Source organism: Rattus rattus, chromosome 4, assembly GCF_011064425.1.
Source record: "Rattus rattus isolate New Zealand chromosome 4, Rrattus_CSIRO_v1, whole genome shotgun sequence".
NCBI classification, from domain to species: Eukaryota; Metazoa; Chordata; class Mammalia; order Rodentia; family Muridae; genus Rattus; species Rattus rattus.
The window spans coordinates 40164997-40184812 of NC_046157.1; the positions used below are offsets into that span (position 1 = coordinate 40164997).

General features: G+C 43.6%; 1 protein-coding gene and 1 non-coding gene across 2 annotated transcripts; both read right to left on the bottom strand.

Moving 5' to 3' along the window:
* Positions 1-1211: 1211 nt before the first annotated feature.
* Trmt10c (tRNA methyltransferase 10C, mitochondrial RNase P subunit) lies at positions 1212-5557 on the bottom strand. The gene is made up of 3 exons (XM_032900298.1): positions 5255-5557; positions 1465-2782; positions 1212-1432 (listed from the first exon to the last, which is right to left on the bottom strand). The coding sequence occupies exon 2, from the start codon at positions 2759-2761 to the stop codon at positions 1517-1519; it is 1245 nt and encodes a 414-aa protein (XP_032756189.1). The 5' UTR covers positions 2762-2782; positions 5255-5557; the 3' UTR covers positions 1212-1432; positions 1465-1516.
* On the bottom strand, positions 3261-3398 carry LOC116899811. Its single transcript, XR_004387812.1, has one exon. It is a non-coding gene; the product is annotated as a small nucleolar RNA SNORA70 (small nucleolar RNA).
* Positions 5558-19816: the final 14259 nt, after the last annotated feature.

Genomic DNA, 19816 nt, shown 5'->3' on the forward strand with positions numbered 1-19816 from the left:
AGCCATCAGAATCCAGGTTCAGTTCCCATAAACCATGTTGGACATCTTACAACTTACCTGTAACTATAGCAAAGGATATTTTCTTCTGGTCTCATGGGTACACACACACACACACACACACACAACTACATTCATACAAATACACATTAAGTAAATAAAGTCTTAGGGTTTCTAGTGCTGTGAAGTGACACCATGAGCACAGCAACTCTTATGAAGGAAAACATTTTATTGGGGCTGGCTTACAGTTTCAAAGGGTTAGTCTGTTATTGTCATGGCAGGAAGCATGTTGGCATGCAGGCAGATATAGTGCTGGGGAAGGAGCTGAGAGCTCTATATCTGGATCCACAAGTAGACAGTCACATTGTGTGGCTTGAGATCTGAAACTTCAAAGCCAACCTCCTAGTGATGCACTTCCTCTAACAAACCATACGTACTCCAACAAGGCCATACTTAACTCCAACAAGGCCATACTTAACAGTGCCAATCCCCAAGGACCTATCTGTGGACATCATTTTTATTCAAACAATAACTTCTAAGACATGTTTTAAAACCTCGTGGCTGGAGAAACAGTATTTCCCAGAAATGCTATCCATACAATAAGTACTGTGTACTAACTAAGTTTTTTTTTTTTCCAGCTTTTGTAGTCTTGTGGGTATATGCCTGCCTGAGTTGTTTACATTTCGTACGGGTGCCCTTGGAGGCCAGAGGGTGTCACATCCACTCGAACTAGAATTACAGGTGGTTGCAAGCTACCCAAAGTGGTGCTGGGAACTGAATTTAAGTTCTCTGCAAGAGACCACTGAGACATCATCCCAGTCCAGATACATTTTTGTCCTAAATAATTGGTTGGTTTTACCTCCAAACTCAATTTTCACAGTATTAGAAAACTGCCTAACATGCCAAGGAAAGCCAGTTTTTTTGACAACCAAGATTGTGTTATGCAATATACCTTAACTTAGTGCCTGTAACATGACCAGTGTTGTATACAGGCTTTAATTTCATAATCACAACTTCAAATTTTCTCATGAAAAAGTTCCTAACATTGATAAAGAGAATGTATAACGGAGCAAGCCATGGTGATACATGCCTGTGATCCCATCATTTGGGAAGGGGAAATAGAGAATTAGGGTTGAAGCTGGCATAGGCTACCCAGAGGCATAATCAATCAACCCTCAAACCAAACAGGACAACAAAGTCTGATATTCAAAGAATTGATTTAAAAAAAATGCTAGTAACTTTTATTATGTTCAATTCTAGATTAATCTATAAACTTCTGATTGTTTTTACAACAAATAAAACAACAAACTTCCAAACTTTTGCTGATACCTACACCTAGTCTGGCCTTGTTGCAGTACAGACAAGGCTACAGAGAAATCCTGTCTTAAAAAAGCAAACAACAAAAAGGCAAACCTCTACTGTCAGTCTCGAAAGACTGCCCTTAAGAGAGAGTTCCATTTAGGAAGAAATACATTCTTTTAACCGTACTTCCAGCCTGCTTATTACTTTCACACTTAGGTCACCTTTTCGACATGCGTACATTTAAGGAGCCCTTTCGAAACGAATTTAAAGTCTTTGTCTTCTTCTGTTTCCTAAAAGCTTCCTGCGAATGCTCAGAAACCTCTAAATAGCCAGTGTGCTTTCTCCTGGGAACAAACTTGAGAGCCTCTTCCCAGTTACCAGTGTTTTTCAGGCAGAGCAGAATTCGGATCATTTGATCTAAGGTGAGGTTTTTGTTACCAACATCCCATTGTAAATATTTATCTAGTGGAAGGCATTCTGTTGCTAGATTTTGCCGTTTAGCCTTGGCTAAGGATGTTCCTGTCTGTGTATTTTTATCAACAAATGATCCAATTATATAAATTTTATCATGCTTGAAGGTAGTCATAACATTGGGAGAATCTGCAGTTAAATATATAATACTGTCCTTTGGAAATAAATCGACAGGAGACTTTTCTGTGGCTGTTAAGAGCAACTTGTCCCATTTTTCTCCATACCGTTTAACTAGCTCTCTATGGTAAGCACCATCTACCTCAAGATTGCAGAAATAAATGTGGAAAGGATCAACATTCCTTCTGTTCCAGCCTTCACTTTCTAAAAGTTGAGAAACTGTATTCTGCAGTTCAATTGGCTTCATGTAATTATCATAAGCCATGTCAAAAACCAAAGGTTGTCCAAACTGCATGGCCTGGACACCCTTCCAGCCCAGTGCGATGTTGGTCTGTCGGTCCCAGAGTCGGAGAAACATGAAGTCCCGCTGTTCCTCTCCCGTGCTAGGCTCTAGCGACCTGGCCCTTTTTGCTTCTTCCCTGGCTGCTGCTTTCATTTCCTTCTTCATTTGCTTAGCTTTTTTCATCGTTTCCTTACCATACAAATACCTTAAGTATTTCTTTTTGGCTGACTTAGAAGCACATTCCATAAGGGTTTTGAGCTCCTCTTCAGTGATGTGTTCTGGTACTTCTTTGCCAAGCAATCTCCACATCTCAATTAGCTCTCTGGTTGCAGCCAGAGAGTCTCCATCTTTGTCGGAGACCACTGAAACACCATTTTCTTGAATGCTAGATTTCATTGTAGTTTTCCACCCATCCAATTCTAGCTGCTCAGGAGGGGATGTACTGTCCTTATTATGACAGGGCAGAGAAGGTACTTTGGAAGACACATATCTCTGCAGAACTCTTGAATATGAATTACTTCTCGTCCTATGGAAGGTATATGGCACCAGACATCTGGCAAAAGGTCTTAAGAAACGAACAGTCACATTCATTTTGAAGAAATGTGAGGAACCCTATAAAAGAAAATTTAAATTAAGTTAAAGATTTTAGAACTTAACTATGCAACTGGTTTTCTCCCTCTCTCTGGCAGATTGGGTGTGAGATCTATTACTGAACATGGTCGGTGGGGTACAGGACTCAGCACAGCGGAAGCCCTTATGAAAACTGGGTCTGCCATCACAATTGGGGATATTTTGATCCAAAAGCATCGGGGACAAGCCCCTTGTCAGCTACCATGACTTTAATTTCTCTACATTACACTTGGTGAAGCCCCATTTCTCTAGGCTGTAGATCCGGCTGTCAGGAAAGCTGAAGTTGGCTCTGACAGGGCCTCAGTCACACTCCTCATTCTGCAGATTGGTGTGGATACACTGAAGACATGACCAATGTGCCACTGGCCACTGTGCCCTGGGATTTCCCAAAGAAACCCCAAATGCGTGTGTAGAGCCTAGGTAGGAAATAGCATTGAAATGACACGAGTATGCACTTGAGAACTGTCTCCAAGGTCCCTTTGGGCAACCTGCACATTCAACAGCAGGCTGCATACACTACCAAGGAGGATGCTGTTTGCAACCATTGCACACCAGACTCCTATGAGGAAAGGAACCTGGTCGGCTTAATTGGCTGCAGAAGGCAACTGAGCAACTGATTTCTGAAGCACAGAGGGAAGGAAACCTTTGAAAACCTTAGACGCTGCACACCACTAATTCAACTCCTAAGCTTGTGATCACTTACTGGTCAATTTTTTTTTTTTTTTTTTAATTTGTGGGACAAGGGTCTTGTTACGCTGACCAGGATGGTGTCGGACTCATCAATTTGAGTGATCTGCTCAGCCTTGGAAATAACTGGCCCTATAGCTATGCATCACCACATCCTGCTCCACCTTATTTTATATAGTAATTCCAACATATTTTTAAACAAAAGGTTGACTCAAATACCCTTTTTGGCTTTGTTGTAGGCACAGGCCTAGATAGTCAATGCAATTACAGCAAAGTTACAAGGCAATTATAGGGCTGAGAACAAGATGCTATAATTTCCTTCAATACACCATCCAATCTTGAGATCCTTTATTGAAAGCAACAATGGAGACAAAAAGCATTAAAGTTACATAAGATGGCATCTGATTTAAAAACGAAACAAACAAACCTAAAGAGCTGCCACACAAACACCTTTGTGCTTCCAAAACAGAAATACAAAGCAGCAGATAATTAAAACAGACAATGTCTCAGTTCGGACTTTCTAGCAGATAATATTATAAAATGGACAAATCCGGGACAAATATATAAAATGCTCTGTAGTTTTATCTTGAAGAACTGGATGTTCCACAAGACAATGAAAACGCTTAGTTTGTGAACTTATGAAAAATGTGAGGGAAAAAGAAAATTCCCGAAAAACCCTACCCATCTCTTGCTTCCTGTCTGACATGCCCCTGCTCCGTGCAGATGCACTCCTTCCCACTCCAGTACAGTCATAACTTTGTGTTCTGTTCAGACCTAAGCTCACTGAACAGTTTAAGCAGGTTTTTGCAATATCACTCTTTGCTTGCCTGCCTTTTCAGCTACACATCTTCTTCTCCCACTTTAAAACAAACAGTCCTATTAGTTTTTCATAGCACCCTGTGCCCATGATAATACTTGCTTGTTTTCCCCACTAGAAGCTAAAGACTATATTCCATTAGGATAGATAAGGACTGTGCCTATACAGTTAAACGTGGCCAGCCTGGTGTGCATATTGGGTTCTATGACAAGGGTAATGTAAGGTCCTGTCTCAAAAAACAAAACCGTTCAGACGTTAAAGAAGAAACAAAAACAAACAAAAACTTGATCTCAAAACTTTGAGAAATATTTAACTTAGAATCCTCAAGCCCTGAGTTTTACAAAATTATCATCTTGGGCCATGATTGTAGGCCTTTCATCCCATGAGACCCTGTCTCCAAAAAACAAAACAAAACAAAAAACATAAAAATAGGGGTTGGGGATTTAGCTCAGTGGTAGAGTGCTTGCCTAGCAAGCGCAAGGCCCTGGGTTCGGTCCCCAGCTCCGAAAAAAAGAAAAGAAAAAAAAACATAAAAATAATAGAGTTTTGCCTTTCTAACTAGTAGAAAGGAACTTTTACAATTCCATAGAGATTAAAACCTAAAAATAAAAATAATTTTATAGGTTCTCCACTCTTTAGCGCAGGCTGGCAAATTCCAGACAGATTTCCGGCCTCCGCCTCCCGAGGCCTAGAATTCTAGTGCTGCCGCACCACACTCATTATAACAACTAACTTCTAAAAAGGTTTTATTTTACAGTTCTGTGTGTGCGTGTGTGAAGGGGATAATTGTGTGCGCTGGCATGCCGGTGCCCGAAGAGACCAAAGACGTGGGGACCACCTGGCCCAGAGTAGAGGTAGTCTTGTGAGCTGTCCTAAGTGGGTGCTGAAAACCATAGTCAAACCCTCTGCAAGAGCACGTCGAACCATCTCTGCAGTCCCCGACAACTTACACTTTAAAGCGCGATACTGGAGACCGTTTTGGTTACCGCGGCTTCGGCTTCCGGTAGTGCAGTACTTAGGACTTCTACATCACAGCTTCCTCTCGCCTGTAGTTTTTAGCGCACACGTTCCACAACCTGGAAAGCCGGCGAGTCTACCCAACATCAGAGTACGGACAGAGAGAAGCCCGGAGATACCCAGAGGGGCGGAACAGCAGGACACCAGAACTAGGAGACCCGCGTGTGCACACACGGTCCTTCCCGCACAGCACGAGACCGAGAGAAGCCAAGGGTTTCCGCTGCAGCCGCCGGAAGTCCGGCACCACCGGATGTCCTGCCTCTCCGGGCACTGCCTCTGACGTTTAGCTCGGCGGGCAGTTTGTTTCCCCACCTCCGCCGCTCCTCTCGCTGACTGGCTGCCGGTGAGTCCTGTGAAAATGACGTTTTAAGTCGACTTGGGGGCGCGTCACCGACGGCCTGGCGCCCCATTTATTGCTTTGTCGTTAAAACTCGAATCCTAACAGGTTACTCTAGTGATGTGCATGTTATAACAAAAACCATCTCACGCAAATCTTAAAGTTCCATTTTAGAATCTAATTCTAGGCGGGCGTAGTGGCCAGCGCCTTTAATCCCAGCGTTTGGGAAGCAGAGGCGGAGGATCTCTGCGAGTTCAGGGCCAGCGTCGCCTACAGAGTGAATTCTAGGAGGGCCAGGGCTACACAGAGAAACCCTGTCTCGAAAATCCAATAGAGTAAAAAGTAAATAAAATGTAATTCTATATCTGATTATTTTATTGCTAGTACCTGCTACACTGTACACATACTATGTCACTCATGTGGAGAACAGAAGACAACCCTCAGGTATTGGTCCTCAGAGACAAATGGATCTCCATGAGTTTGAGGCCAGCATAGTTTACTAGGCAGTTCCAAGCCAGCTGAGGCTACGTAGTAAGACCATGATATATATATATATATATATATATATATATATATATATATATATATATATATGCAACATTTGAGATATCAGAAAGCGTGGAAAGTAAAATCAATTCTCCAGGGCTAAGGAAAAGCCAGTGCTTTCAGCTTGTCGACTTCTTTTGCAGTACATCATACTAAATTAAGGGCTTCATAATGGCATTGTCTTTCTGCCCTAAGGTAAAGACTTTAATTCAAAGTAATTGTGAATCATGTATAGTAGTGACAGACCAAATATTTGAAAGGACAATCAAGAGCCTTTTTTCTTTATTGGATATTTTTTATTTACATTTCAAATATTACTCCCTTTCCCTGTTTCCCGGACATAAGCCTCCTATGTCATCCCCCACCCCTTCTTCTATAAGGGTGTTCCTCTTCCCAACCAACTCCACCCCCAGCCACACACACATTCCCCTACACTAGGGGGTCTAGCCTTGGCAGGACCAAGGACTTCTCCTTCCTTTGGTACCCAGTAAGGCCATCCTCTTCTACATATGCATCCGGAGCCATGGGTCTGTCCATGTGTACTCTTTGGGTAGTGGTTTAGTCCCTGGGAGCTCTGGTTGGTTGACATTATTGTTCTTATGGGGTTGCAAGCCCCTTCAGTTCTTTCAATCCTTTCTCTAATTCCTCCAACAGGGATCCAATGTTTCAATGGTTTGTTGCTAGCATTTGCCTCTGTATTTGTCACGCTCTGGCTGTGCCTCTCAGGAGACAGCTATATCAGGCTCCTGTCAGCATGCACTTCTTAGCTTCATTAATCTTATCTAGTTTTGATGGCTGTCTATGTAAGGGCTGGATCCCCAGGTGGGGCAGGCTCTGAATGGTCATTCCTTCAGTCTCTGCTCCAAACTTTGCCTCCATATCTCCTTCTATGAATATTTTTGTTCCTCCTTTTAAGAAGGAGTGAAGCATCCACACTTTGGTAGTCCTTCTTCTTGAGCTTCATGTGGTCTGTGGATTTTATCTTGGGGTAATTCAGAGCTCGTGCCTTTAATCCCAGAAGTTGAGAGTTGGAGGAATACAAATATGGAGGAAAACCTTTTACAGCCTGCCCAGATTATCAACTTTTATAACATCCAGAAAAATATCCTGGCATGAGGTTTACGTGAAGAAGCCATATTTCTTTCTCCTGTGACAGCCCAGGAAGCAAGCTAATACTTTCAGTCCTAACCCGTGCCAAATGGCCAGGACAGATGGACAACTGATGGTTTCACGGGTTTTGAAACACCATCTCTGTGTACATGTGATGTGTGTAAGTATGTGTGTACGAGTGTGCACACACACAAGTGTGGAGATCAGAGGACAACCTCAGGGCTGATGCTTACCTTCCGCATTGGTTGAGGTGGGGCGTCTTTGTTGCTTGCTGGTACACATACTAGGTTAGAAGGCCCGCGAGCCCCTGGAGAGCCACTTGTCTTTACCATCCATTTTCCAGTAGGAGCACTACCGTTGTAGATGTGCACACTAATGGGCTCCAGTCACTGAGCAATGTCACCAGCCCACTTTTACTTCTTTTCCCTGTTGATAATCTGAGACCAATCAGAAAAGGACAACTATACCCTCCTGCCCAATCCCTTAGGGCATTCCACATCTAGGAAGTTCCCCCAGAAGACGTGCCAGAAACCTCTGTTCACACTGTGAGGGGTTTCCGCTCTTCTGCCTTTGGATTTCTTCCAAAACAGTGATGGGGGCTCACTCCTTGATTATAGAGAGCTCAGAATAAATGGGGTTTGCTGTTTCCTTTTGTTGCTGTTATCCCCCAGCAGACATTTAGTTAATCTCTTAATTAGGGTTACTGTTGTTACTGTAGTGCGGGGAAAGTGTTTGTGATCCCCCCAAAAACAGACAGGAGCCGATCCAATATAACTCACAGCAGGGTCTTTATTCTATTCGAGCTAGCTCGCACTCCCCACCCAGCGCACGACCATCACGCAGGACAATTTTGGTGTGGGGGGGAATCCCTGAATGTCTATGGAGCAAGTCTTTATAGTAAGCAGCAATTGGGGGCGCACTGGGTGAGTAAGTGTGCAAGTTTCTAATTAGAAAGCTACTGTGGCCTTTGACATAATTGTCTAGTACTAGGAGTCATATCATAAACTTAGTGTGCAAAATTGAGCTTGAGTGCTCCGGAAGCGCAGCCAATGCTCTTAACCACTAAGCCATCTCTGCAGCCCTAAAGTCTGGATTTTGGGCAGAAGAAATTAGAGGGGAAAGATGGGGTTTTGGGCACCTGAGTGGGTTGCTCCAAAGACAAAAACAGAGCAAAAGGTATCGTGTCAGATACCTTTTACTGTAATAAGTACTACAGTTGCTATGCAGCGATAAAAGGGTTGTTTTGACTCAGAGGTGTGATATTCTGGTCCATGATTACGCAGTTCCAGTGCTTTAAGGTCTCTGGTAGAGGTGCCATACGGATGGCTTGGTGGGTAGAATGCAGTGTTTTCGAATCTATTGTTTGTGTGCATGAGTCAGTCACATTTATCTCACTTTACTTTGGCTGCATGGATGTGTGCACCTGCTTGCACATGCATGCGGAGGCAGGAAGACAGCCGTGGGTGCTGCTCTTCAGGAATATTGCCTGCTTTTTAGTTCTGAGATGAGATCTCCTATTGGGCCTACAACTCGCCACACCAGGCTGGCTGGCCAGTGAGCCTCACAACTCCCATCTCTACTTTCCCAGTGCTGGGCTCAGAAGTGTGTGCTGGCACTCTTGGCCTTGTTCACATAGGTGCTGGAGGTCAAACTCACATACTCACACTTGAGAGGCAAGTTCTTCACCAACCAAGCCAGATCCCCACCCCACAAACAACTCAGTTCATGACCAGAAAGTAAAAGAGAAAAAAGAGGCTTCAGTCCGGCAGTTCCCTTTAATGGCCATCTCAATGGTCTAAAAACCACCCATCAGGTCCTTTCTCGGAAGTTCACCCCCAGCAGTGCCAAGCTAAGGGAAAAGAGACTGTGAAGCATGGTCCTGTGGGGGTGGGGACATTCCAGATTCACACTTTTAGGAACTATAAATGATTAATTTATTGAATATATTAATGACACAGGCTCTTGAATTCTATTTTAAAAATATTGTGTATTACTTATTTTTCTTGTTGTGCGTGACAAAGTAGGTAACAAAGGCCACTTAAGGAAGGGCTAATTCAGATCACAGATGGCAGGAACTGTCCTAGTTAGGGTTCTATTGCTGTGAGCAGACACCACGACCACAGCAACTCTTTTTTTTTTTTCCGGAGCTGGAGACCAAACCCAGGGCCTTGCGCTTGCTAGGCAAGCGCTTTACCACTGAGCTAAATCCCCAACCCCGGCAGCTCTTATGAAGGACAACATTTAGGTGGTGCTGGCTTACAGTTTCAGAGGTTCAGTCCGTTAGTGTCGTTTCAGGAAGCATGGCAGGCTTCAGGCAGATGTGCTGCTGGAGAAGGTGCTGAGATTTCTACATCTTGATCTGCAGGCAGCAGAAGGAGACTGGGCATAGCTTGAGCATTTAAGATCTTAAAGCCTGCCTCCACGGTGACATACTTCTGCCAACCAGGCCTCACCTCCTAATAGTGCCCCTCCCTGTGGCCAAGCATTCAGACCACAGGTATAGACCATCATGGTGGGGAAGTGACAGGGAATGGACTGGCTGGTCACATTGCCTCAGTCACAAAGTGAAGAGAGAGGAATTCCAGTGCTCAGTTCATTGTCTCCCTCTATCCAGTCTGGCCCCAGCCTAGACTGTACTGCCCACATTTGGGTTAAGGCTGAGCCTTCTCAGCTAAGGCTTTCTCAAAGCACTTTCACAGATGCATTCAGAAGTGTGTTTCCATGGTGATTCTAAATCCATTCAAGTTGACAGATTAATCATCACAGCTGGTTAGCACAAAAACGCAGTGCTCTTTCAAGTCTCAACTCTTGTTTATTCGGGTGCTATGTGGTTCTGTGCTAAAAATAGAAAGAATACAGGACGTGTAAAGCAAAGAAACTTGTTAAGTAGTGAGTTATTTTGTTTTTCTAGAGAACACAAAGAAAACATTTCCTGGTAATGACCGTGGTACAGTATCCATTTATTCTCTTGCAGGTTTTTTTTTCTTTTTTTTTTGGTATGTGTGTACCCAGTTAGTGAAGAGACAATTATTAGGAGGAAGAATGAATGTCAGTGGGCTGGAAAACAAAACTACCACAGATAGACAAAAGGTGAGTGGAGGTGGGCTGAGTAGGAGGACCAATAGACATTATCTTGTAGAATAAGAAGGGAGACATTTTTTTAGACGGCAGTGTCTATGTAGTTCAGACTGGCTGGGCTAAAACTTGCCATTCTCTTTCCTCTACCTTTCCATGTATCAAAGATTATATTCCCCTAGCACCAGGCCTGGTTTAGACAATTCTTTTTTCTTAAGAGTGTGTGTGTGTGTGTGTGTGTGTGTGTGTGTGTGTGTGTGTGTACATGTGTACTGGTTTATGTTGAAGAGCCCTGCTACTGAGGTCAAAGTCCACCATGTCCCAATATCTCTTCACTTGGCGCAACATGGAGGACTCCCTTTCTCAGCGGGGCTCCACTTTCTCTGCCTAACCTTACTTGGAGACTGTTTCTGAGTACAAATGCAAAACCTGATCTGAAGAATGACCCTGTGCCATTACTCAGCACAAGTCTGGCTCTAGCCTCCCACCTATATAATAATTAGGTGTTGTGTTATGACCAATTCCACCCATCCTTCTAAGAGCCCTCATGTACCCTACCCCTGAAACAATAAAGTAGAGCTGTCTCAGTGCAGCTGTCTCTCCAGAAGTTTTTCTGCTGTACTCATGGCCTTCTGAACCTCGATTGCTGTTTCTCTTCTCTCGGCCTTCATGGGCTTGTGGCCAAGGACACTGCACGGAGCAGGGAGAGCCACAGGTTTATGTTCACATTCATGGGATGTATGCATGTGTGTGTGCAATTGCAGGTGCCTGTGTTAATGCTCACAAAGGGTAGAAGACAGCATTAGATGTCCCCCTTTATCACTCCCCCACACGTTTAGTTGAGGCAGGGTCTGTCTGTCCTTGAATCTGGGGCTTGTATCTTTCACCTAGGCTGGCATTAAACAGTCTCCCTGATCATCTTGTTTCTGAGCACCTTTCCACAAAGGGGTAAGCTTGCAGCTGTGTGAGACCATGCCCAGCTTGCTTTGCGGGCTCTGGGGTCTAAACTCATGTCTTTTTAGTTGCGTAGCAAGAACTCGTAATCACCGAGCCACCTCTCTAGCTGCTTGGCAGTTCTTCATGATTTTGTAGAGTACATTTCATTTGGCTAATATACTCCAATTTGTAACTTTATTCTGTTTAATTGACAAATTGTCTAACTGCTTACTTGATCTGGCCACTATATTTTAAACATTCATTTCAGACTTACATAAATCATCTCTTTTAATCTATTCTAGCTTTCCTTTACTACAGCAAGTGGTTGTTCCCCTCATTTGTTTGCGCTATAAATGTCTATCTTTTCGACCCTGTATCAGCTAATAAGTCCATAGTTCTATCACTTGGAACCTCTGATCTAATTGCCTATACCCCTTCCCTTCAGTTCAAGTCATCCACTCTCATCCTCATTATCCAATGGTCTCACTTCCAGTCTCTGAGTGCATCCTCCCCCTTTCATGTTATGTTCAAAGAGATCCCCTCAGAACTTTTAAATTCTCATATTGCATCCCTACTCAAAGTTCTCAAAGGCAATGTTTGTTGGCTTTCTTTTTCTGGTATGATATGTAAAAATGTTTGCAAATTGTTATTTGGTTTTATTTAATGAGTAAAAACTATGAAAAAACTGAAAATGAGCTGAGAATAGTGGTGAATGTCTGTAACCCCAGCACTCAGGAGACAGAAGCAAGTGGACTACTGCAAGGTCAAGGCCAGCCTAGTCTACATAACAAGTTCCAGGATGTAGCAGGCTACACAGTAAGACTTCCAAACCGACTACACAATCCACCAAACTGAAAATCCTTTCTTCTTAGACTGATTAGAAATGAGACAACCTTTGCTTAAGACGGAAAACTTAGAGCCTGGGAGGTTAATTAAAAAAAAACCCACAGTTTAAGAGGCATGGTGCATCCTTAAGTTAACAGGGAAATGCAAATCAAAACAACCCTAAGATTCCACCTCACACCAGTGAGAATGGCTAAGATCAAAAACTCAGGTGACAGCAAATGCTGGCGAGGATGTGGAGAAAGGGGAACTCCTCCATTGTTGGTGGGGTTGCAGACTGGTACAACCATTCTGGAAATCAGTCTGGAGGTTCCTCAGAAAATTGGACATTGAACTGCCTGAGGATCCAGCTATACCTCTCTTGGGCATATACCCAAAAGATGCCCCAACATATAACAAAGACACATGCTCCACTATGTTCATAGCAGCCTTATTTATAATAGCCAGAAGCTGGAAAGAACCCAGATGCCCTTCAACAGAGGAATGGATACAGAAAATGTGGTACATCTACACAATGGAGTATTACTCAGCTGTCAAAAACAATGACTTTATGAAATTCATAGGCAAATGAAATGAACTGCAAAATCTCATCCTGAGTGAGGTAACCCAATCACAGAAAAACACACATGGTATGCACTCATTGATAAATGGATATTAGCCCAAAAGATGCCAAAACTAACCAAGATGCAATCCACAGACCACAGGAAGCTCAAGAAGGATGACCAAAATGCGGAAACTCCCACTTCTTCTTAAAAGGGAAAGAAAAATCCATAGGAGGGGATATTGAAGCAAAGTTTAGAGCAGTGACTGAAGGGAACGGCCATTCAGAGACTGCCCCACATGTGGCCCATATATATACAACCACCAAAACTAGATAAAATGCATGCAGACATAGATATAGATCTCTCCTGAGAGACACATCCAGATCATGTCCAATACAGAGGTCAATGCTAGCAGCAAACCACCGAACTGAGAATAGGACACCCTCGAGGGGAATTAGAGGAAGAATTGAAAGAGTTGAAGAGGCTTACAACCCCATAAGAACAACAATGTCAACTAACCAGAGCTTCCAGGGACTAAACCACTACCCAAAGACTATACATGGACTGACCCAGGGCTCCTACTGCATATGTAGCAGAGAATAGCCTTGTTGGGCACCAATGGAAGGGGAAGCTCTTGGTCCTGCCAAGGTTGGACCCCCAATGCAGGGGGATATGGGGGGGCAGTAAGGGGGATGGATGGCAGGAATACCCGCATGGGAGAGGGGGAGGGGAGAGGGAGGGGGATGGGGGCTTATGGACAGGAAACCGGGAAAGGAAATAACATTTGAAATGTAAGTAAAGAAATATATCTAAAAAAAAAAAAAAAAAAAAAAAAAAAAAAGGTCGGCATGGTAGTCCAGTCCAGTCCAGCACACAGGAGACTGAGGCAGGCCTGTAACCTCAGCTTTCAGGATAACTGAAGCTACGTACAGAGCAAGTCTTTGCCTTATAAAAACACAGTGTACTTACTGGAATAGAAATTTGAAGCTTATAGAGGAAGTGGAATCAGTGGCTGGAAAAACAAAAAACAACTTGCACAGCAACTGACAAACTCCTGGATGGCCAGTGTGGGCAGGCTGGGACTCCAGAGAGGCATCGCCTCCTGCATCTGGAGTGCACTAGCTTCTCCGTTACTTTTGATGTTTCTGTCAGGGTGTGGGAGTAAAGTAATGTGAAATACCTTCCACATTTTGGTCTTAGCAAGACCTGCCCTCAAAAGAAACTATTTAGTCCAAGCCCGACATGCTGGGATTTTATCAGAGCTTGGTATGGGAGAAGGCAAATAAATACCCAGCTCCAGCCTCCTCAGGCTATCCTGTCCCACATAAGGTTCATAGGATCCTGGCCTAGCTCCCTCAAGTTCTCACCTCACACTCGGAGTCTGTCTTTGCCATAAGCACTAAGTCCTAATCCAAGTCTACCAGGCCCCACTGGCCCACTCCTGATCTGATGCTTAGCTCTCTGTTGGGTGCCATCTCCATCACCTGCTTGCCTCTTTCTAGCCACTTCTTTGCCTGTGAAGCAGTCATTTCTCCTCACTGTCCCCACTACAACAGTCTTACCTCAGATTCACAGAGCTTCATTTCCTTCAAGTTTCTGACTACTGTTGTTTGATCAGAGTGATTTTCTCTGAGCATTCTACAGGAGTAGGCAGCCCTTTGTGTCTCTCTTCTTTCCTTTCTTATTTTTTTGGGGGAGTAGGTTGAGACACAGTCTCTCTACATAGCCCTAGTAGCCTTGGAGCTTACTATGTAGTCAAGGCTGGCCTCAAACTCACAGAAATTGTCTGCCTCTCCTCCTGAGTGCTGGGATTAAAGGCATGTGCCACCAACCCAGCAGTCGTTCTTGTTTTAGCACTAATTACCAGTAGACACAGACACGTCTTATACACTTTCTTCCATTAGAATGTCCAATGTGACAGGGATAGAAACTTTGTTTCAGTCACTGAATGTTCTATTTCTTGAAATAGTGGCAGCTGTATCATGGGTACTCAAGCATTATTAGAATTTTATAATCTTTTGCAAAGGTGTAGTAAAGTGTAGAATACGTTTAAATTTCTTTATATAGGTAAGAGAAAGTTGCACAGAAAGCTTTTGGAAAAAAAAAGGGCTTCTTTGATAATTTAAATTAATATTTCTCAAAGATTTATGAATGATGCTTTTACATTTACTTATTTATCTATGTACGTATGTGAATGTATATGTGCTTGTGTACATGGCTGCACACATGCCATGGTGCATATGTAGAGATCAGAAAGCAACTTTTGGGACTTATCTCTTTCCTCAGCATGTGGTCCCTGGGATTGAACTTAGGTCATCAGGATTACAACAAGCACCTTTGCCAATTGTGCTCTCTCTCCTGCTCAGATTATGCATTTTTCTTAGAAAATGTTAAATACATTGTGACAGCTGCTAGAATATAAAGAATCAATTTTGTCAACCTCCAAGTATTAGCTGTTGCCAGTTTTATTGCTGTGATGAAATACCCTAATGCAAACAATTCGAGGGAAGGAGGGGTTTCCTCTGGTGCAGAGTTACAGGGAGGTGCAGAGCGTTGTCACAGAGAGGGGATGGCAGCAGAAGGCTGGCTGATCACTCTGGATAGGCAGTCGGGACGCAGGGGGAGATGAATTCGAAGGCTGTTTTCTTCTTTTTCAATTATTTTCTTTTTTTAGATGCATTTGTGCATGTGTGTATGTCTCTGTCTTTGTATCTCTCCGTGTGTGTGTGTGTGTGTGTGTGTGTGTGTGTGTGTGTGTGTGTGTGTGTGTGTGTGTGTGTTAAAACAGCTGAGTCATCTCTGCAGGCCCATTCATTTTTTTTTTGTTAATTTTAGTGTGTTCTCTTTGTGTGCATGCATGTGTATGTGGGCACATGCATACCACAATGTGAGTGTGGAGGTCAAGGACTATTACCCGTGGGAGGTGGTTCTCAGCTTTTACCATCTGTGTCCCAGGTATTGAACTCAGGACATCAGTCTTGGCGACAGGTACCCTTTCCTGGTTACCATCTTATAGGCCTGAGCCTTCTTTTTATTCAGACCAAGTTCAGGGAATGATGCCCCATACCCATTAAGGATGGGTTCTTCCTGCGTCAATTATCCTAATCAAGTGCATTTCTGGAATGCATGTCCAGACACCACTTGTCTCTGTTATGTGACACTATGTCTGTGAGACATGAACAAACATACATCCATGCCTGATAGGGATCACAGACAGACAAAAGTTCAGATACCGCCAAAGCCTGACTTGGTGAACCAATGAGTTCTGTTGGTGTTACGTAAAGGAATATTGGTGAGAAGAGACAATTCAAAGACAGCTGCATCACCACAGCCCAGCCTAGACAGCTCATGAAAACTGGAAACCTGGAGCTCACTGCACAGCTTAGTCAGCTCAGTAGGTTGGAGTATCCTCTCCAGAGCCTCGGCTGGTCTGCCCCCCCAACACCCCCAACCAACCAATCCAGGACTGATTACAACGAGGAGTCTGTATCTAAATCGCACCACCTAGTGGAAGCATAAGTAACATACACCACAACCTCTAAGAGCCTAGCTCTAATAGCTGCTTGGGAGAGGGGCTTAAGGCATTTGGGGGAAGCGTTTGTTTGAGGTTCTCAAGTTTGAGGTCTAGCCTCAAACTTATGTGGATGAGGACGACCTTATGCTTCTCATCTTCCTGCCCTCACTTTCCAAGTGCTGGACTTACAGACATGTGCACATTATTGGTTAGGGTCTGGACCTGGTGTTTCTAGGTTCCTGGCCCCTTATTCACAGGATTGAAATGGTGCTTAGACAGTTTTCAAAATAGCAAGAACACTTAAAAGGTATAAAATGGTTGAGAATATGTTGCAAGAAAGTAGTGGGCCATATGAAGGAAGATACTCAAGGGTCTGGATTAAAATATATGTCTTTTACATTGATTGGAGTGTGTGTGTGTTATGCATATCCTCAAGCATATAGAAGCAGAAAGGACACACACACACACACACACACACACACACACACGCACGCTGAAAGTCAGAGAAAGCTCTCAGAAATCAGTTCTCTCTTGTACTGTTTGGGCTCTGGGTATGGAGCTCTGGTTGTCAGGCTTGGTGGCCTCTTTTAATGGTGTTGAAGAGGAGAGTTTGGTTACTAGAGCATAGTTTGGGTTATTCTATATTTTCTTTTTTGGTCCATTATATTTATTTTGTCTGTGTGTATAGTATGTGTGCGAGCGTGAACATGTTACCACAGCACCATTCCCTGTTCACTGAGCCATCTTGATGGTCCCCGTTCTCTATTTTGACTGAAAGATTATGTAAATATTTCACAAATGCACATTTCTCATAATGCATTTGACTTTAATCACACGCATGCCCAATTATCCACGAGGCATAAGATAGCAAAGCAGCTGGGTATGCTGGTGCATGCCTTATATCACAGCACTCAGGAAGCAGAGATAGGAGGATCTTCATGAGTTCGAGGTCAGACTCTAATACACAGTGAGACCCTGTCTAAAGGAGGTGAGGGTTCTTCCTAAGACTTCACTTTGAGGTCCCTGCTTACCTTGTTGTGCATGCATCTAAAACTACTTCAGCCAGATAGCTCCTCCTACACTAGCACTTAGAGGCTGGGGATAATATTTGAATAGATGCTTATCAAAGTTTGATGATCATTAATGAGGACTTATTCCTTTGTTCATTATCCAATTTGGATAATGTCGAAGATGACCTTGAACATCTGATCCTCATATCTACAACTCTGGAGTGGGTAGGATGACGTCATTATGTCATGCAGCAAGGCAGGTCCAGGATAAGGTGAAGCCTATCATTGGGTGAGAAGGAAGGGTAGGTGGGGGAAAAGGCTAGGAAGGACGTAGAAGGAAGAGGAGGAGAGAGGGAAGGAAGATGGAGACAGAGGAGGAGGATTCTGATCCAGATGGTCTAGGTCAATTTTATCTTGTCTAGGTGGGCGGTTTCTATCTTTATTAATTGGCAATGAATTTATTCTGTGGATGTATTGTAGATTGAGAACTTAATATATAAATCTAATTGTTAAACTACAAGTTTCTAGAGCTTTGATTTTACTGGGCTACAGGGGATATGAGCAAAGTTCCTGGTGGACAGAGAGACAACCTGTCTGAGTTCTGGAAGTCATGCTAGGTTATAGAATGCCTGGGACTAGTATGGTGTGATGCCCCGCTGGAATAGCCCTCAGAATGTGATGTGTGTGTCAGGCGTGGTAACAACCTGCCAAGGGGACAGTGTGTGAAAGTGGCTGGCAGAGAAACAGCTGAAGCAGGCAGCTCCTGCGGATGCAGTGGAGCAAGAACTCGAGGGTACCAAAGGCTGTCGATCCATTTTTTATTTTTACCGCAACAGGAGTATTGAGGTTCCAGGCATGTTCCCATACTACAGAGAAACCAAATTTTAAATCTGAGAAGAAAAACCAAGGGGCTGAAGCTAGTCCAAAATAGCAGCACCGTGACCCAAAACATCTTTCAAGACAGACCCATTTAAATAGACATGGAGATGCTTTTACAGAGGATAGGTGTTTCCTTTTCTGAGTTTGGTCTCATCTACAAAAGACTTTTTTAAAGGGGCAAACAAAATGACTCAGCAGTAAAGGCACTTGCTGCTACTTCGACAACCTGAGTTTGATCACTGGGACCCCATGGTGGTGGAGGGTGAGTACCAGTTCCCTAGGTTGTTCTCTGATCTCCACATTGGCACTGTGGCACCTGTGTACTGTCCCCAATGTAGGACGAAATTCATTAAAAGAAGTAAAAGGACCCCAGAAGAAAGTTTAAGAACACTTTTATTAGAGGTTCAGGGAAAAAGAACAAGGCAGGTAAACAGCATCTACCAGGAGTTAGGAAGATAGGGAAAGTCATGTTTTATAGAGTCAGGGAGAGAGGAGGCAGCAGAGGGAGAAAAGGAGTGAGTAGCAGGGAAGTCTTCAGAGAACTGAAAAAGTCAGAATGCCAAGGGAAGCATATTTGGGCTTTTGGATGGTGTCTGAAAAAAGGGCTAAAAGGAGAAGAAAAAATTAGGCTTTGTGAATTAGAACTCAGGAAAATGGGAAGGCGTAGCTCTGAAGATCTGCAAACAACTGCAGTGAAGGAGGGGTCCCTTTAGTGTAACGACATTGCCTCATTAAGGGGATAGTTACTTCTCCTACATCTTTATCATGGCTTCAGTTGAATCAGCTTTTCTGAGGGGTTGTCTCCTGCCCAGATGATTGACAGATCCTATGGTATTGACTCCCACTTAGAGTGATTTATTTATCGTATTTATGTGTATGTGTGTTAGCCTATGAGAGTTTATGTCCACTATATGAATTCAGGAGCCCAAAGAGGTCTGAAGAGGAGGTCAGCTCTCCTGGCAATGGAGTTACACAAAGCTATGAACTGTCACATGGAGTCGGGAAGCAAACAGAGATCTTGTAGGGCAGGAGATGCTTTTAACCAGTGAGCTCTCTCTCCAGTTCCCCATTAACTTTATTCTTAGATGGCTCTTATTTTATTCAGACTGCACTCTCAATTCCAATGGTCAAAAGCATTCAAATAAGAAGTCGAATAAAACAAATGTGAAAGATTGGCCTTCAAATAGTCAAAGATGTCACCTTTGTCTATGATCTTTCTGATATAAAACCACATCCATGCCTCTGTGGCAACCACTCAGCACAGCTTCCTTGACTGTAGGCTGTCTGAAGCTATTCATTTTAGCACTTTGGATTATTTTCATGCTCTAAATAGCTGTAAGGAGCCCAGTAGAGGTTGGGGCAACCAGCACAACCTCAGTGCAGTGCCAAAATATAGCCAGCTGAGGCATCTAGTGAATCACAGCAACTCACCAGCACAGGACCTTCTCAAGGTTACGGATACACTGGGGCATGGTCCAAGGTGGAAGGTGGACTAACTTTTTTCTTTTTTAATTTTATTTTCTTGGATATTTTATGTATATACATTTTAAATGTTCTCCCCTTCCCCCCTCTCCTATATCCCCTTCCCTCTCCCTCTGCTTCTGTGAGGATGCTCCCACTTCTACCCAACCACTCCAACCTCAACGCCCTGGCATTCTCCTTCACTGGGGAAATGAGCCTTCACAGGACCAAGGGCTTTTCCT

Bases quoted from the DNA above. Each gene is read 5' to 3' on its own strand.
- Trmt10c (XM_032900298.1), bottom strand. From the start codon at position 2,761: ATGAATGTGACTGTTCGTTTCTTAAGACCTTTTGCCAGATGTCTGGTG.